The sequence below is a fragment of the Rattus norvegicus genome, chromosome 20 (genome assembly GCF_036323735.1).
Source record: "Rattus norvegicus strain BN/NHsdMcwi chromosome 20, GRCr8, whole genome shotgun sequence".
Classification (NCBI taxonomy): domain Eukaryota; kingdom Metazoa; phylum Chordata; class Mammalia; order Rodentia; family Muridae; genus Rattus; species Rattus norvegicus.
Window position 1 is genome coordinate 46,668,380 of NC_086038.1, and position 15,714 is coordinate 46,684,093.

Genomic DNA, 15,714 nt, shown 5'->3' on the forward strand with positions numbered 1-15,714 from the left:
CCCCACCCCCGCCCCAGGGTGTCTGAGAAGGACGATCGATCGGAACCTCTGAGGTAGTTGCACCTGCTCAGGGCTCGTGCCTTTTCTGCTAGGACTCAGATGGGAGCCACCTGGATGCCACACACAGCCCAAACAAGGAAGCTTTGTATCCTGTGACAGTTCCGCAACTGGAGCTCTGTCTTGCTCCACTCTCCGGTGACCTTTGGAGCCGATACCTTTGGGGGCGTGGTCAGCTCACACAGGGCAGTCTTTTTCCAGAAGCCCTGTTTGTGGAACTCAGTGACGTGACTTGAGAGTCCTACTAAAATGATACTGCTGGGGATGGGGAAAGGCACCGCCTTAGGTGAGGGCGAGGTTATAGTTAACATGCTGGTGGGCGTGGATGGCCTCCTCTCGGAGGAAAACCCAATTTGTTTTGCTCCCGTTCTTCCCTAGCTCGAAGGTTCTGGATCTTTCTGTAGGATTGCTAGGAATTCGGAAAACATATCTGATGGTCTTCATAAGCCACAGAACCTGCTGCAATAAAAATTCAGGACCGACTTTTTCAAAAAAAGGAGAAGATAGTATCTATGTAAGTACTTAATAGAAAGCTTTTTCCTCTCTTCCCAAGTCTCTCTCTTACCCTGCTGTGTGTCTGCTGGCTGTAATCTTACACTCCCTTTGGTGTGGCCCCAGGAAACCCTCAACTGCACCCTGGCTCCACCCATAGCCCCATCCACGGCTCCGCCCACAACCACACTCCTGGTTTAGCCACTGCCAGACCCAGGTACCTACCACATCTTGGCCAGGGGGTAAAAACCTGAGCCAAGCATCTCCTAGCTGAAGCAGGGCAACGGTTTGAGGCCAGCCTGGGCTACATAGTGCAACATTGCAATAAAAAATCAAACACACACAAAGCCTTTTAAGCGGTAAGAAATAATACTAAGTATAAATAGTATTTCTCTCTAGGTCAAGGGTGTAAAAGGATTTTTTTCCTTATGATTTGCTTGTTTTTGTAGCCCTGGGGGTCAAAACCAGGACTCTGTATTTACTCTATGTATGCCCTGTATGTACTCTACCTCTGAAATTCTTATTTTATTGCCGAGTGTGTGCGTGTGTGTATGTGTATGTGTGGTTTGTATATGTGCATGCATGTATATGTGTGTGGTGTGGTGTGTGTATGTGTGTATGGGGTGTGTGTGTGTATGTGTGTGTATGTGTGTGATGTGTGTGTATGTGTTTATGGTGTGTGTGGTATGTGTGTGTATGTGTGTGTATGTTTATGGTGTGTGTGGTGTATGTGTGTGTGGTATATGTATATGTGTGGTGTGTGTGTATGTTTATGGTGTGTGTGGTGTATGTGTGTGTGGTATATGTATATGTGTGGTGTGTGTGTGTATGTGTTTATGGTGTGTGTGTGGTATGTGTGTGTGGTGTGTGTGTGGTATATGTGTGTGTGGTGTATGTGTGGTATGTGTGTATGTGTATGTATGGTGTATGTGCTGTGTATGTGTGTGTGTGATGTGTGTGTATATGGATGTGTGTGCATGTGCGTGCTAATCTGGAATTCATTATAAAACTCAGACTGCTCAGCCTCCCCAGTGTGGGGATTACAGATGGAAGCCTGATGTCGTTGTCTATGGTGACTGTGAATACATGGATAATGTATGTGTCAGGATAGAAGGACACATAGGGAGAAGAAGGCACCCCTCATTCAGAGTCTGGTTGAAGCCTCTCACTGGCTGAGAATTCAGAACTTCAGGAGCCGGGGAGAGATGACTCTGTAGTTAAAAGCACTCAGTACTACTCTTTTAGAGGACCCGAGGTCAGCTCCCAGCATAAACTTAGAATCTCGGCAAAAGGCCCTGTGGAGGTAATGAACACAGAGACAATATTCCTTTTCTGTAGAGAAGTGTGTCGGAATGGAACGAACATGCGTAAGAACTAAGCCCATGTGACCTTCCAGTGTGGCCTTACACTTTTCCCGAGTGTTTCCTGGGACTCTCAAAAAACAAGACCAATCCCTTGTTCATCGCTGAAGACATCTTAACTCTCTTCCTGCCACCCTGGAACCTAGGGCTCTTCTACCCTAGCAGCCATGACTCTTTCCAATATGCAGGAACCAGCCTAGGATCGTGCTTGGGTTGTCAACCCTTTAAGACAATGGTTCAGAGAGCAGAGTACACAGCGTCTGCAAGACACCGAACTGTGACTCTCTCTCGGAGATCCACATCCATTCTCTTTCTGTTATGCTCTATTCTAAAAATACAATAAAAAAATCTCGTAATAAAAACCAACGCTGGTTTATACTGGTCCACCCTGAAATTCTTTTGTCTAGAGAAGTCGAGACTAACTGTCTTTAACTGAGGAGCGGTTCCTTAAAGACAAGGGAACTCTTCAGGTTTTCGGGGACGGCACCTGTCCCACTACCACAGACACTTTGCATTCTGAAAAAAAATGTTAATTTTTCAAGTAGTAAAACAAGCATGTATTACCTGTTGGGAGAGTGGACTCCTCCTTGGACTTTTCGGATAGAAACAGTGTCATCTCTCTATTAATTTTTCTCAGTACTTCTTGGATCATGTGAATTTCTAAACTTTCCAGAAGTTTCTGAAGCTGGGATATGCATAGTTGAGAGTCACACCCCAATTCATTTGTTTCCTCAGCTCCCAAGAGCAATACCTACCAAGGGGCTTTGGGTTTGTCCTTCCCCTCAGCTCTATTCTCTGTGAAGAGTGCCCTTTGGGACCCTAAGTTCTACCCCAGGATCAATACACCTCTTTGCAGAACATTGTTTTTTCATGGCCCTCACGCTGATCGACAGATCATAACCCTTCTTACTATTTTCTACTACACGGCAAAAGTGTGCCATGTCTCAGACGACCTCATGCCTTTTGGCGATCTCTAAGTGATGCCAGGAATCTTGTAAGCTGTTACTTTAATAAGTCTGACAGCCAATTTACACACCAAGGATGGATCTTATGAGAAGATTTAATGCTGATACATAACAAAAGATGCTGCCCCAGTAGCCATGAGCTTCACTCCACCCATGATGCCTGCAGAGCCTACTCCTCCCTGTGGGAGGGACAGAGGAGCCCCAGAGGAGCAAAAGCAGGGGTTCAGGGGCGTAAGCAGTGTGCTTGGTCCCCGAGGCATATATGGAGCCAACACTGATATTTCCCATCGCTCAGTGGCATCTGTGCTCAGACAGCCAGAGGCCCTGGGTCCCCTGATCAAGTTGAGCAGTGGCGAGTGGATATTATTCAGCATACAATGAAGCCAGTGCAAAAACCGTACTTTCTTTTTCTGGGAAAAGCCTCTTCAAAATGCTGTGTTCAATATTCTGCTTTCCTGTGGATGGGCACGGGCTGGATTGTATATGTAAGATAATATTAGTTATATATCCAGTCATGTTCCCTATGCAGCATATCAAGAAGGAAGACCCTAGACTTACAGAATGGAGACATTCAGGGGCCCATATACCTTTAAGAGTCCCTGGCTTCCACCCTGACTAAATTGCCTTTCCTGTTTCTTGTAGTTTTACCAGGCCAGTGATACAAGGTAACTTTTCAAAGGTAAAGAGAGCTGTGTACCTGCTGAAGTTTTATTTCCATTTCTGAGGCTCCCTTTGGGGGGAGGATAGATTGGCTTCTTATTATAAGTTCTTCAAATTCATCGTCTTTGCCCATCTGCCTGGCAAGAGCTTTCATGCTGGGGTAGAAGATCTCGGCTCTACCAAAGGAAAGAGGCAAAAACCAGCAAATCAGCATATCTCCTTCTCTTTCAGATTCCCTATCAGTCATTTTCCAGTTCCCTGCCATCCAAACCCTTTGCGGACACGTCAACAACTGAATCCACCACTCCCTTGGTCAACATTAAATCCCGAGGCCTTTTTCTGTTGAGTATTTATAACTTCTGTCTTTGTGCTTCAAGACTGCTGACAACTCTTCTCATTTTGTAGTTAACAGGGAACCTGACCTCAATAACTTCCAGGACAGACGATTCTGAAGGTGTCAAAGCCAAGGTCATTGAGGTCTCCGGGAGTGAACCCCAGCTGGAACAGGCACATGGGAGGTGCAGCGTGCCTTTCCTGCCAGCTAAGTCCTCCTAGATGCCACTAGGAGCCAAGGTCTATGGACCTAAGGCCCTTAAGTCATGTGTGCCATGTTACCTCTGGCTGTAATGCTTCAAGCACTGGGGCTCAGCAGTGGGGTTAGGGGTGACCCCAACTGCAGGGCAGGCTATCCTATGAGCTCACAATCAGCATCAAATAATTTGACAAGTGTACATTCCAAGCAACAGACTCTGAGGGATTTGTGATAAACGGGACAATTCAGTGGAGTCTAGCTCTTCCCACAGCTAACACGGAATAGCTTTTCCTTACAGCACTGCCGTGGAGAATGTCTCTAGCTGTCACCTGACCCAGTGGAGCTGGGTGTCGCCAGAGTCCTAGATGAAATCTCTCTCAGTGAAGAGGAACCCTGAAACTCCAGGCTCTATCCACTGACGTGGAATTTTGTCCCAGCAGCTACTCACTCATAGAGCTCTGAGACCTGCTTGTGGAGCAGGGCAGAGTTGACGTCCTGCCCTCGAAGCTTGAGTCGGCCCCAGTGTCCCTTCAGCACTTCCAGCTGCTTCCACAAGGTGAGGAAGGATTTCAACAGAGCCAGAGACATTACTACATCGTATGGCCCCTCCAGCAGGGCAGAAGCCTTTGGGTGACTTTCCAACTGCTTTGGGCAGAGTCCTGGCAGTTTGGACCAGTCTGGCTGAAATATGACAGAAATCCTTTATCAATTGTGGCTCAAGATGGGATAAGTTTTTATATGTAGCCCATGAGAGATAACGTCCAGGAGAGACTCTTCGCTGGGTCTGAACCATTTGCAGAAAGAACACCCCAGAGGGCTGAATATACCTCTGAACAGACAGGCTAGAAACAGCTGTCTCAGCTTCCTGTTTGTGATTTGAACCATTGGTTTTTATATTTTATTTTTAGCTTTTGAAGACAAGGTCTCATGTGGCTGGGCCTCAAACTAATTACATAGCCAAGGACAACCTTGAACCCTTGATGGTCCATCTTCCACCTCCCATTACAAGTCTGAGACATCACACTTGTCTTCGACTCTCTCTACCTTCCTGAATCGGGAATCTTTCTTAAAAAAGAGAGGAGGTGGGGCAAGGAGAAAAACAAGGAGAAAGTGCATAGCTGTACTGGAGGGCTAGCTCAACAGCACAGCTCTGCTGCTCTTCCAGAGGACCCGGGTTCAATTCCCAACACTGGCTGGCAACTTCTTGTAACTGCTGCTCAGTGGATCTGACACACTCTCCTGACCACAATAACTGACCACCCCTGAACATAAGGTGGCATACCCCCAAAATAAATAAAAATAAATCTTAAAAGAATAAAGGGGGACAGTGAGCTCCATGGTCAGGAGCACACATTGCACTTGTAAAAGACCTGGTTCTGGTTCCCAGCACTCACAGGTGGTTCACCACCATTGTAACTCCAGTCCCAGGGGATGGCTTCCCTGGACACCAGGTACATTCAAACATGCAGACAAACACTCAGGCACATAAAATAAAATAATCAAATCATTACAGAAGAGGGGAGGGAGAGAGGAGGGGGAGGGAGGGGGAGAGAGAGACAGAGAAAGAGAGAGAGAGAGAGAGACAGAGAAAGAGAGAGAGAGAGAGACATTAAACATACTTGAGACTGGTCTTCCCTACCCTCTATGGTGGAGCTATAACAGAACTTGTCTTTGGAGAATTTACCTATTTTTATGAATCAGAAAGCAGAACTCAGTTTCACCCTCCTGGTTGACAACTTCCTCTAACTGCAGCTCAGGGAATCAGAAACCTTCTATCCTTCAAAAGTAAAATGGAGAACTTTTTGTTTGAATTTAGTATTCCATGCTCAAATTGCCTTTAATTAATTCATTAAGACAGAGTCTTGGTATCCCTGGATGCTCTGGCATTCACTTTGTAACTCAGACTGGTCGTCCTCCTACCTCAGTCTGCAGTTTTGCTTTAAAATTAGGATTTGTTTATTTGCTCATTGATTCTCTCCTTAAACAAGTATTTATCCTAGTGGTTGTAAAGAAAACACAGCATCAGTGAGTGCTAGGAAGTCCTGGGCCAGCAGATCCCAAAAGACACTGGGTGAGGGGAGTGAGTGGGGCGGGATGGTAGTGAGTTCAGCTGCTTCCTGACTGTGTCTCCCTGTTCAGCCTCGAGCATTCAGGCTGCAGAACCTTAGACACTCAGCTTTCCTGACTAGAAACTGGAAGAGCAACCTGGTGTAATTGGACCCTACATCCGTGTTATTCCCGCAATTAAAGGAAGGTGTGGCTGCCAGAGAAATGCTGGGCAGAGAGAGTTAGGAAGAGCTGGTGTCCAGGCTCAGGCAAGCAACGTGTCATCCACAGACAGCTACAACCGCTCAGCCGTGCAGTGTTCTCGGCAACCAGTCCTTGGCCTTCCAGATGTCTTTTTCCCTTTGTAATCCTCAGAACCCTTTTATCAAATGAAGTCTGAGCCACCAAGGCCAAGAACAGTGACGTAGAGCAGGCGGCCTGCAGAATACACGATTGGTCCCCACTGCTCAAAATTCACTGTCTTAGAGGAAACTTGGGCCTCCCCGGGCCACAATTTTAAAGACTCTGGGTCAATCTATCCCCTTATAGTTTAGGAGATCGTGCCCCGAGAGATCATGGTACTTGTAGCATGGCTGCCATGGACGTTCAGGGACTTGACTCACAAGCAGTGCAGACTCTAGTGTTTCTGCTCCCTATAAATAGCTAAATACTTCTAAACGAAGCTAGATCCCAAGGGCAAGGGAATGCAGCTCCTGCTTTACCATCCCTGAGGCCCTGGCTTTGAACTGAGCGGCACACATCCCACCAAATAAAACCAACTAAAGTTAAAAAGCACCGAATCAGGCTCACCTCTTAATATATTTGTATTAAAGCTAGCCACCTCTCAATATCTTTTTTTATTAGCTTTATTTAAAAAGAAAACTTGGAAACCAAAAAAAAAAAAAAAAAATCAGACACCGAAATTAGCCAGACTCAAAGTCTTGATGAACCTCTGAGCAGTTTAGTACAGATGTTCGAAAGCAGTGGAGTGGCAGACCGGGAAGACACTTTAACTAACTGAATAGTTTATGCACTAATCCAGTACCGCTAGGGCTAAACATAGAAACCCTGTCATGAGAAACCAAAGGAAAAGAAGATTTATTTTATTTTTAATTAGGGGAGGTGGGGGTCAGTATGTGCACAGGAGTGCAGGAGTCTGTGGAGGCCAGAGGTGCTGGGTCTGCAGAGCTGCAGTTACAGACAGCTGTGAGCTGCCTGGCATGGCTCCTCTAGGAGAGCAGTTCCTAACCACTGAGCCACCGCTCCAGCCTTAGAGCAAACCACTTTAAAAGACAGAGAATGGACGAGTAGACAGGGTGAAGACTAATGCAGAGGAAGCTGGAGAGATAATTCAGTAGAGCACGCCTGCTCTCGCAAAGGACCGGGATTAGCTCCCAGCACCCACACAACATCGTATAACTGTCTGTAACTCCAGTTCCAGGGGATCTATGTCCTCTCCTGGCCTCTCTGGGCTCCAGGTACACACATGGTCCATGTGCACACATGTAGGCAAAGGTCATATGTACAAAATCAAATAAATACATCCTTTGGTAAAAAAGAAGACCATGGGAGGTAAGCAAGAGGTGAAGCAGCAGGTAACTCACCCAGAACAAGGCCATGGAGCAGCAATGGGCAGCCCAGGGGCCCAGAATGCTCCCTGGCCTTGGTGCCGCTTGATGCTCACCTGACTTTGCAGATGATCCCTTAGGGTGAAGCATCCGATAAGCTGCATTCATTTAGATGACGAGTCCACGCCCTTCCTGCCCCTATCCATGGACCTGAAATTGACTCGTGACTCAGTTTTAGCAAAGAAAACTATTGGGAAACCCCTGTCTCCTCCTTCTTCAGAATAAGAGTGTGGTTTTGCTTCTGTTTTTCCTATTCTCTTGTTTTTACCTTATAAAGGCCAAGGAAACTGTCTGTTCACACAGCCAATGGCGGAGCATGTGTCTGGGGACCCAGTTGCTTGGCTGCGTAGATCTTACCTGAGCTGAGTTGCTTCCTCCTAAGTTGCCTGCTATAGAGAAGAGCAGTGAACTTTTGTCATTTTCAATGCGTGTACATGTGTGTGTGTGTGTGTGTATATGTGTATGTGTTACATGTATGTGTTGTATGTATGTGTCTGTCTGTGTGTGTATGTATGTGCATGCGTGTCCACATATGTATGTGCATGTGTGTATATACATGTGTGTGAATATGTGTGTGTTATGTATATGTATGTGTATATGTGTATATGTGTATATGTGTATATGCATGTATGCGTGTATGTATATATGTGTGTATGTATTTGTATGTGTATGTGTCTTTGTGTGATTGTATATATGTATGTATATATGTGTATATGAATCTGTATGTATATGTACCTGTCTTTGTGTGATATGTGTATATGTGTGTATGTGTGTGTATGTGTGTATGAGTGTATATATGTGTATGCATGTATGTGTGTATTTATGTATGTGTGTATGTATCTATATGTGTATGTACCTGTCTATGTGTGTCTGTTTGTGTATATGTGTGTGTATGTGTGTGTGTGTGAGTGTATATGTGTATATGTATGTGTGTGTATGTATGTGTATATATGTATATGTGTGTGTATGAGTGTGTGTGTGTGTATGAGTGTATATAGTTTGCACATGCACACATGCATGCACTTCTTCTCTAACTTAAGTACTGGGCAGTGGGACACAGTGACAGGGACACTCTAAGGTGAAGGCAAGCCTCAGCTGGAAAGTGGAAGAGAAGAGAGAATTTTCTAAAGAGAGTGGTTTGGAGGGGGCATCTGTAGGACAAGCAGAGCTGACCCTGCACTGAGGAGAGGTGAGTCCGACTGCAGGGCCTTGGCCTCACAGAGGTTCAGCAGGCAGCCTGGGGCACAAGCTAAAGGAAAGAGGCTGAGAGAGAGAAGGCCTGGGAGGGCTAACTTAGGAAAGTCTGGTTAGGCCTTTGGGCCCTGTCATGAGTATTCGAAAGCATTGAGGGGCTCTGAGGAAAGATGTGTCGTAACCCAGCTCACATTTAAAGCGGTGTCCTGGGGACAGAGGAGTGGCTCATTGTTGAGATGCTACTCCTTCTGTGGAGGACCAGAGTGAGTTTGGTTCCCAGCACCCAGATAGGGTGGCTCACAACAGCCTGCAACTCCAACTGCCAGAGATCTGACATTGTCTTCTAACCTCTGTGGGCACCTTCACAGAAGCAGCAGAAGGACAGACAGAAAGACAGACACAGACACACACACACACACACACACACACACACACACACACACACACTCACACACAAGAAAGAAAATAAAGTATATAAAAAAAAAATCAAGAAAACTAACCCAGCCAAAAAAGGGCTGAGGTTACCAACACCAAAGAATTCCCCCAAGAAGAAATACAAACAACCAATAAATATACTTAAAAGTGGTCGATATCTTTGGCTATCAGGGAAATGCAAACTGAAACTACTCTAAGCTGCATCTCAGTCCCGTCAGATGGCTACTGTGATTTTGTGTGGGTCGCTTAGTGGGTGGGACACAGGGGTGTTTCTTCTGGGAAACAGTCTACTGTGCGAGAAGGAGCCAGGCTTCTGTGGGTCCTCATCCCAAGGCCACAGCCTGGAGCACTAATGGTGGAGGCTTTTGTACGTTTTTGGCCTCTTTGTCTTCCAGATATGCCGACCTACACTGTGACTGCGTGTTTAAGCTACGAGGCAGGCAGTCACACTGTTAGTGGTTAGGATTCTAGGGAGAGAGGAGAGGCGGCTGCATCAGAAATACTGAGGAACGGCATGTACCCTCAAGGATGCTCCCAGCCTGGTGGCTGTTACCTCTCTTTCTTTTCCTTAGTTCCTGGGGCCCCTACCACAGTGTGAAGGAGAAATGTCTCCCACAGCTCGGGCATTTTGAACATGTGTCCACAGTGGACAGCAATGTTAGGTGTTTAGAAAGTCTGGCCTTGGTGGAGGAACTATGTCGGAGGAGCAGAGGTTCTGAGTAGAAAGCCTCAGTTCCTTACACTTTGCAATCTCTCAGCTTCCGGTTCCTTCTCCCGTGCCTGCCTCTTGTTACCCTGGCTTGTCTCCAGGGTGGGCTCAGCCCTCTGCACCCACAGCCAAAACAAGCCCTTCCTTCTAAAGTTGCCTTCACTCTGATGTTTTACAGAAAAGTAACCAGTACAGCTAATCATCCACTAGATGACTAAGGAGGAAACGCATTTTTCTGCTTCTACGGATGCGTGGTAGTGGGATGCACGCACGCACACCCGATAGACAAACAGATACGATTTTAAAGGTAAAAGTACTAACAACCAATGTTAAAGAGGGTGCTGGGAAAGAGGGAAACTTTTTCATGGTTGGTGGGTGAGCACACTGGTATAGCCACTGTGGCGATCAATGTGAAGAGGCACGTCCAAAAGCTAAAAACAGAACTTCCATGCCGTCCAGCCACACCACTCTGGTACTCACTCAGAGGACTCTGCATCCTCCTCCGGAGATACGATCTGTTCATCCATGTCTATTCCTGCTCTGGTGATATAGCAAGGCAAAGCTAGATGTCCACCAACGAATGACTAGATGTCCATCAACGAGTGACTAGATGTCCGTCAACGAATGAGTGGTTAAGAAAATATGATACATATACAAAAAAGGCAGAATTATTCAATTTGTAGGAAAATGAATGGAACTGGGGAAGATATTAACGTAATCCGGGCTCAGGAAGACAAACACTGAGCCCATATGTGGGTTAGAGTTTCTTTTTCCATACACATATCTACCTATGTGGAGGGAGGCAAGTGCCAGGAAACAGAGTGGGTCCGTGAGAGGGGACCATTACCCTACCATTCAAGCTCAGAAATTCATGTGTGTGCTATAGCAGGGGCCCTGAGAAGCAAAGAAAAGAAAGGCAACAGCCACGTGGGCCGGTTAGTGTCCTTGGGTGTATGTGAACCGAGGAAGCAGACAGGAGTAGGCTCCTAGAGTCGAGATCTGACAAGGAGCTGTTTACATAGGGGTCCAGCCAGCCCACTGACATCAACACACTGCTGCCTGGTTTCCAGATCCATGAAGGATTGTTTAGAGCTCTTTTACTAGGTGAGGAATGATTCTTGTGTTTAGCTGAGGACAGACTAACGGTCTAGCACCCACAGTTAGCTGAGACATCAAAAGGAACTCAGGCAACCTGAGGTGCTGCCTGGAGCTTCTGCCATGACCTCTGAATGCCCAGCTCTAGTCCTAACGTGAGTGACTGACAAGAAGCATTAGCTGGGGCCTCAGGAGGTTCCAATGGACTCTGTAGCCTTTGCTCTATAAAACAAATGGAAGCCGAGACAGGAAGCTTGTGAGTTCAAGGCCAACTGGGCTATGTCACAAGACACTGTTTCAAAAATATCTTAAAACAAAACCAAAACCAAACAAAACCCTGTTTTTAATTAGCCAGGAGTCTTGCTACATACCTTTGATCCCAGCACCCTGGAGGCAGGAGGAGGCTGACCTCTGCAAGTTCAAGACCAGCCTGGTCTATATAGCAAGTTCCAGATCAGCCAGTGTTACATAGAAAGACTTTGTCTCAAACAAAATTATTTTAATTATATGTATGTATCTGTCTGCCTGTCTCTGTGTGTGTGTGTGTATGTGTGTATGTATGAATGTGTGTATATGTGTGTATATGTATATATGTATGTGTCTATGTGTATATATGTATGTGTATGTGTGTATATGTATATATGTATATATGTATGTATGTGTGTATATGTATGTATGTGTATATGTGTGTATATATGTATTTATGTGTGTATGTGTGTGTGTGTATGTATGTGTGTGCATCTGTGTGTAAATGTGTGCACACCAGTGCTGGTGTCTGAGGAGGCCAGAGGGAGTTAGATCCCTGGAACTGGAATTGTTCCAGGTGATTGTAAGTCACCTAACACGGGTACTTGGAAAGGAACTTGGTCCTCAGCAAGAAAAGCGAGTGCTTGTAACCACTGCTCCATTTTTCCATGCTCCTCCTTCCCTCAAAAAACCTTTTCAGTGGGTGGAAGTTTAACTAATCGCGAGCCCCACTGTGAAGGAAAACACCTGCGAGTAGCCACTGCTGCTTCGTGGGATTAACATGGCCCTGGGATCTGCTGGGAGATAGGTGAGATGCCCTCCTGCCCATCTCTGAAAACAGGAAGTTTCTTCAGTGCAGTGCAGCACCGACGACCCTAGCCGTGTGCAGGAGTACCTGCGCACTGTCCAGTGGGGCTCCCAGTTCAGTAGACGCCTTCCAGATCGTGTGACGGCTGCCCACAAGGACATCTTCCAAGAGCATCTGCACAGCCACCAGCTCTCCATGGGCCACTTTGCGGTCACGGTCACTTAGTCCACAGAGACACATCTGAAAACAAAGATACCTTCCCATTTTGAGGACACCTACACATCCTTTGTACATGGTTTTGAAGGAAAAATGTTAAGTGCAGCCATGTTTATAACCCTTACCCTCTCAATTAATAAAAACATCCACAAAAATCTCAGTATCGGTTCTAGAGTAAAGCTCTTCTTGTACAGGTTTTGAGTAGCAAGTCTCCCAACCTTACACCGATACAGCAAATGAAGAACGGGGTCATCTGCGTTTCCTTTAAATCCCTCTTGCTCTTACTATTTAAAAGAAAAATCTTTTTTACTAATGGAGGATTTCGAACATACACAAATGTTAACAAAAGGATTACAATTGTATCCATCTGTATATAGCCAGTCTTGGCCCCACCCCAACTCTCCACTCCATATTCTGGAGCCAAATTAGAGTTGAGCTTTGTGCTGGTTTAAATACTTTTATATATTAATATTTATATGTATGTATACATGTGTATAGATGTATGTATGATTAAGATGTTTACTTAATCATAAGAAAGCACATTTTCCCAAAACAATGTAAAAGAATTTAAAGACACATCATGGTAAGAACAATTAAAGGGGATCCCCCTCCTCAGTCCTGCCTGAGCTGTTCCCAGGTCAGGAGTCCCACGTCTCTGAGCGTCACTGGGCCAGTTGCTCTAGGAGGCTTGGATGGTGACTCCAGGTGAGTGGCCACTTCTCGAGGTCATTACTGCTCTGGGAACATGGCTTTTCTCCATAATAAGGAAATATGACTCACCTCATGTTACAGCTTTATGATCAAACATGCATTTATCTTCTAAATTACCACTGGTTAGAGTATGAACTTGTGATACCCTGCCCTGTGGTCTGTGTTTGGTTTCCTCTCCAATAAGTGGGAAGACAGATCTACCTGCATATCATACTCTAGGGTGTCCGGGATGCTGCTTATAACTGGAAACGGTCCACCGTCTTCCAGGAACGTCCTCCATGGGAACAGCCCAAACGCCTAAAAGAGATGATAATGGTCTCATGCATCCCTAAAATGAAGGTGTCTGCACACAAGCGCGATTTCTGCATCCATGCTCCAAAGCCCACTTCCATGGTTCATTTATTATGCATAGCCTTCTCACTGCAGCATGCCCCGTGAGAGGAAAGAGTAGCAATGAGTGTTACTCTTCTCCTTGGTTTGGCTAAAATGGTTACAGTATACACAGGAAACTCCAAGGTCCAAAGTTCCAGAACAAGAGGGTTGTGGTGGCACACACCTGTGAGGACAGCGCTTGAGAGGCTGATGCAGGAGGATTCCAAGTTTGAGACCAGATTTAGCTAGACCTGTGATTCTCAACCTGGGGGTCGAAGGACCCTTTCACAGGGGTTCAAGGACCCTTTCACGGGGGTTACATGTCAGATATCCTGTATCTCAGATACTTATGGTGCGGTTCTTAACAGCAGCGAAATTACAGTTCTAAAGTAGCAAAGGAAATAATTTTATGGTTGAGGGTCACTGCAGAATGAGGAACTGTGTTAAAGGGGCTTGGCTTTAGGAAAGTTGAGAACCACTGAGCTATTCAGTGAGACTCTGTCTTGAGAGAAACAAAACAAAGGAACTTCTGGAATAATACTGTACCAAGGGGGCATGTTTTTAAGCAACAACAGTAAACCTAGTTAAACAATGTCTATATCAGGGGCCTTCAAGACCTGTCTTACGGCTCTGACGGAGGTTAAGGATTGGCATGGCAGAAGGGGACTTGTTCGAGACATTTATAATGTTTAAGTAGGAGTCTTGTGAGATAATTTTAAAGCTGCGTACACAAACTTCCCAGCAGAAGACAATGTTTAGGGCTCACTGACAGTTAGGTACACACCTGCAATCTTAGCACTTGGGAGGTGGAGACAGGACAAGCAGGAATTCAAAGTCATATTTGGCTATATAATAGGTCAGCCTGGGCTACGTGATACTCTTGGGGAGGTGGTGATATGTGGGAGGAGAAGGAGGGAGGGATGACTCTTCATCATCCCTTTGACTCTGGCTGGACTTAAGACTCAGTGCTAGTGAACTAAGAGCACGGCAGAAATGATGGTGTCAGTTTGTGCAAAGCCCATGACTGCTACTTTGAGTTCTCTCTCTTGGGCTGCCTGCCCTTGGGAAGCCATTTTCCACGTTGTGAGAAAGTTCTTTAGAGAAGACCATGGGAACCATTTTGGATGTGGATCTCCTGACAGCTAGTGACAGCTGGTGAATGAGGGTTGAGTCAAGCTTCTCAGTGGTGCCCTGAGATGATGCTCTTAAGGCCTGGCCAACCAGAGAAACCCTAAGCCAGCGCTCCCTCCTGACCTGTTCCCAGCTCCCTGACTCAGAGCTTGGGAGTGATAATGAGTGCTTATGGCCCTAACCTGTTAAGCTGCGGGAGGGCTTGTGCTCTTGGCCACAGAAAAGCAGCAGACGGTGTGGGACCTGATGCTACTGACGCTTCTCAGGGATCCATCTCTGGCTTTCTCAAACTTGACCTCCATAGAGCTGGAGAGAGTGTCTGCCTGGGTGTGGTGTGATCTCTGGCTTTCCTGAACTTTGACCTCTGTAGAGCTGGATAATGTCATGGTTGCTAGGATTACATTTGATGACACATGTTGTAACCGGGGCAACTCAAAGCCCAGCGATTGACCTATTTATGCCTTATAATTGCATCATTATTTATTCAATAGAAAATGTTGCAGAACCAAGTTAATCTCAAATCGGAGGTCATTCGGTTCTCAGATAAAAGACACACACAACCTTTATATCTCTAATAAGCTTTATGCATTAGAGCTGGGCAGATATCTAACCATCTATGCTATTATGTCTACTTCCTTATCAATAAACCAGAGTTATAACTTGCCAGGTTTCATCTGGGCAGCTCTTAACTCCAATTATCGAGCCCTCACAGCCATGTTTTCATGATTTACCTACCCCACAGTGGCTTCCTCCACTCTCCACCTTCTTCTCCCCTCTCACGGTTCTCCTCAGACCCCAAGGTGAGAAACAAACCCCCAAACTCCCACCCCGTCCCATGCTCCACCCTGCTTATCCCTCTTCTGCCCAGCTGTAGGCTGTAGGTGTCTTTATTCACACATCAGGGATAACTTGAGAGGAAAGGTTACGTAACATCATTTGATTCAACTTTCAGATTCTCTCAGCCCTGGGAGCGACCAGGCCTTGGGGGCCAGCACTTAGCATTACATTAGCAAAAGACCAAACCTCAACAAGAAAAGATAGAACCTTTGAGTTTTC

The 15,714-nt window shown here is 46.0% G+C and overlaps 1 protein-coding gene and 1 long non-coding RNA gene across 5 annotated transcripts in view; one reads left to right on the forward strand and one right to left on the reverse strand.

The window, feature by feature from the left end:
* LOC120098881 (uncharacterized) overlaps positions 1 to 2,274 on the forward strand; it is a 2,621-nt gene extending 347 nt beyond the window's left edge. Inside the window, exons 1-3 of one of the 2 annotated variants that reach the window (XR_005497570.2) lie at positions 1 to 343; positions 436 to 571; positions 1,888 to 2,274. The exon at positions 1 to 343 is cut by the window's left edge and continues 347 nt beyond it. This is a non-coding gene — a long non-coding RNA (uncharacterized LOC120098881). Of the gene's footprint in view, positions 572 to 1,887 lie in introns of both variants that reach the window. The other variant, XR_005497569.2, reaches the window with a different exon arrangement.
* Positions 1 to 15,714, reverse strand: part of Ccdc162 (coiled-coil domain containing 162) — a 192,940-nt gene that overhangs the window by 41,103 nt on the left and 136,123 nt on the right. For 2 of the 3 annotated variants that reach the window (XR_005497567.2, XM_039099214.2), the window contains exons 32-36: positions 13,357 to 13,452; positions 12,316 to 12,468; positions 4,516 to 4,748; positions 3,573 to 3,711; positions 2,475 to 2,595 (exon numbers count right to left, since the gene is read on the reverse strand). Coding sequence is in view for 1 of the 3 variants with exons in the window: in XM_039099214.2 (XP_038955142.1) it covers positions 2,475 to 2,595; positions 3,573 to 3,711; positions 4,516 to 4,748; positions 12,316 to 12,468; positions 13,357 to 13,452 (742 nt within the window). In the remaining 2 variants the exon portion in view is untranslated. The remainder of the gene's footprint in view (positions 1 to 2,474; positions 2,596 to 3,572; positions 3,712 to 4,515; positions 4,749 to 12,315; positions 12,469 to 13,356; positions 13,453 to 15,714) is intronic. The other variant, XR_005497568.2, reaches the window with a different exon arrangement.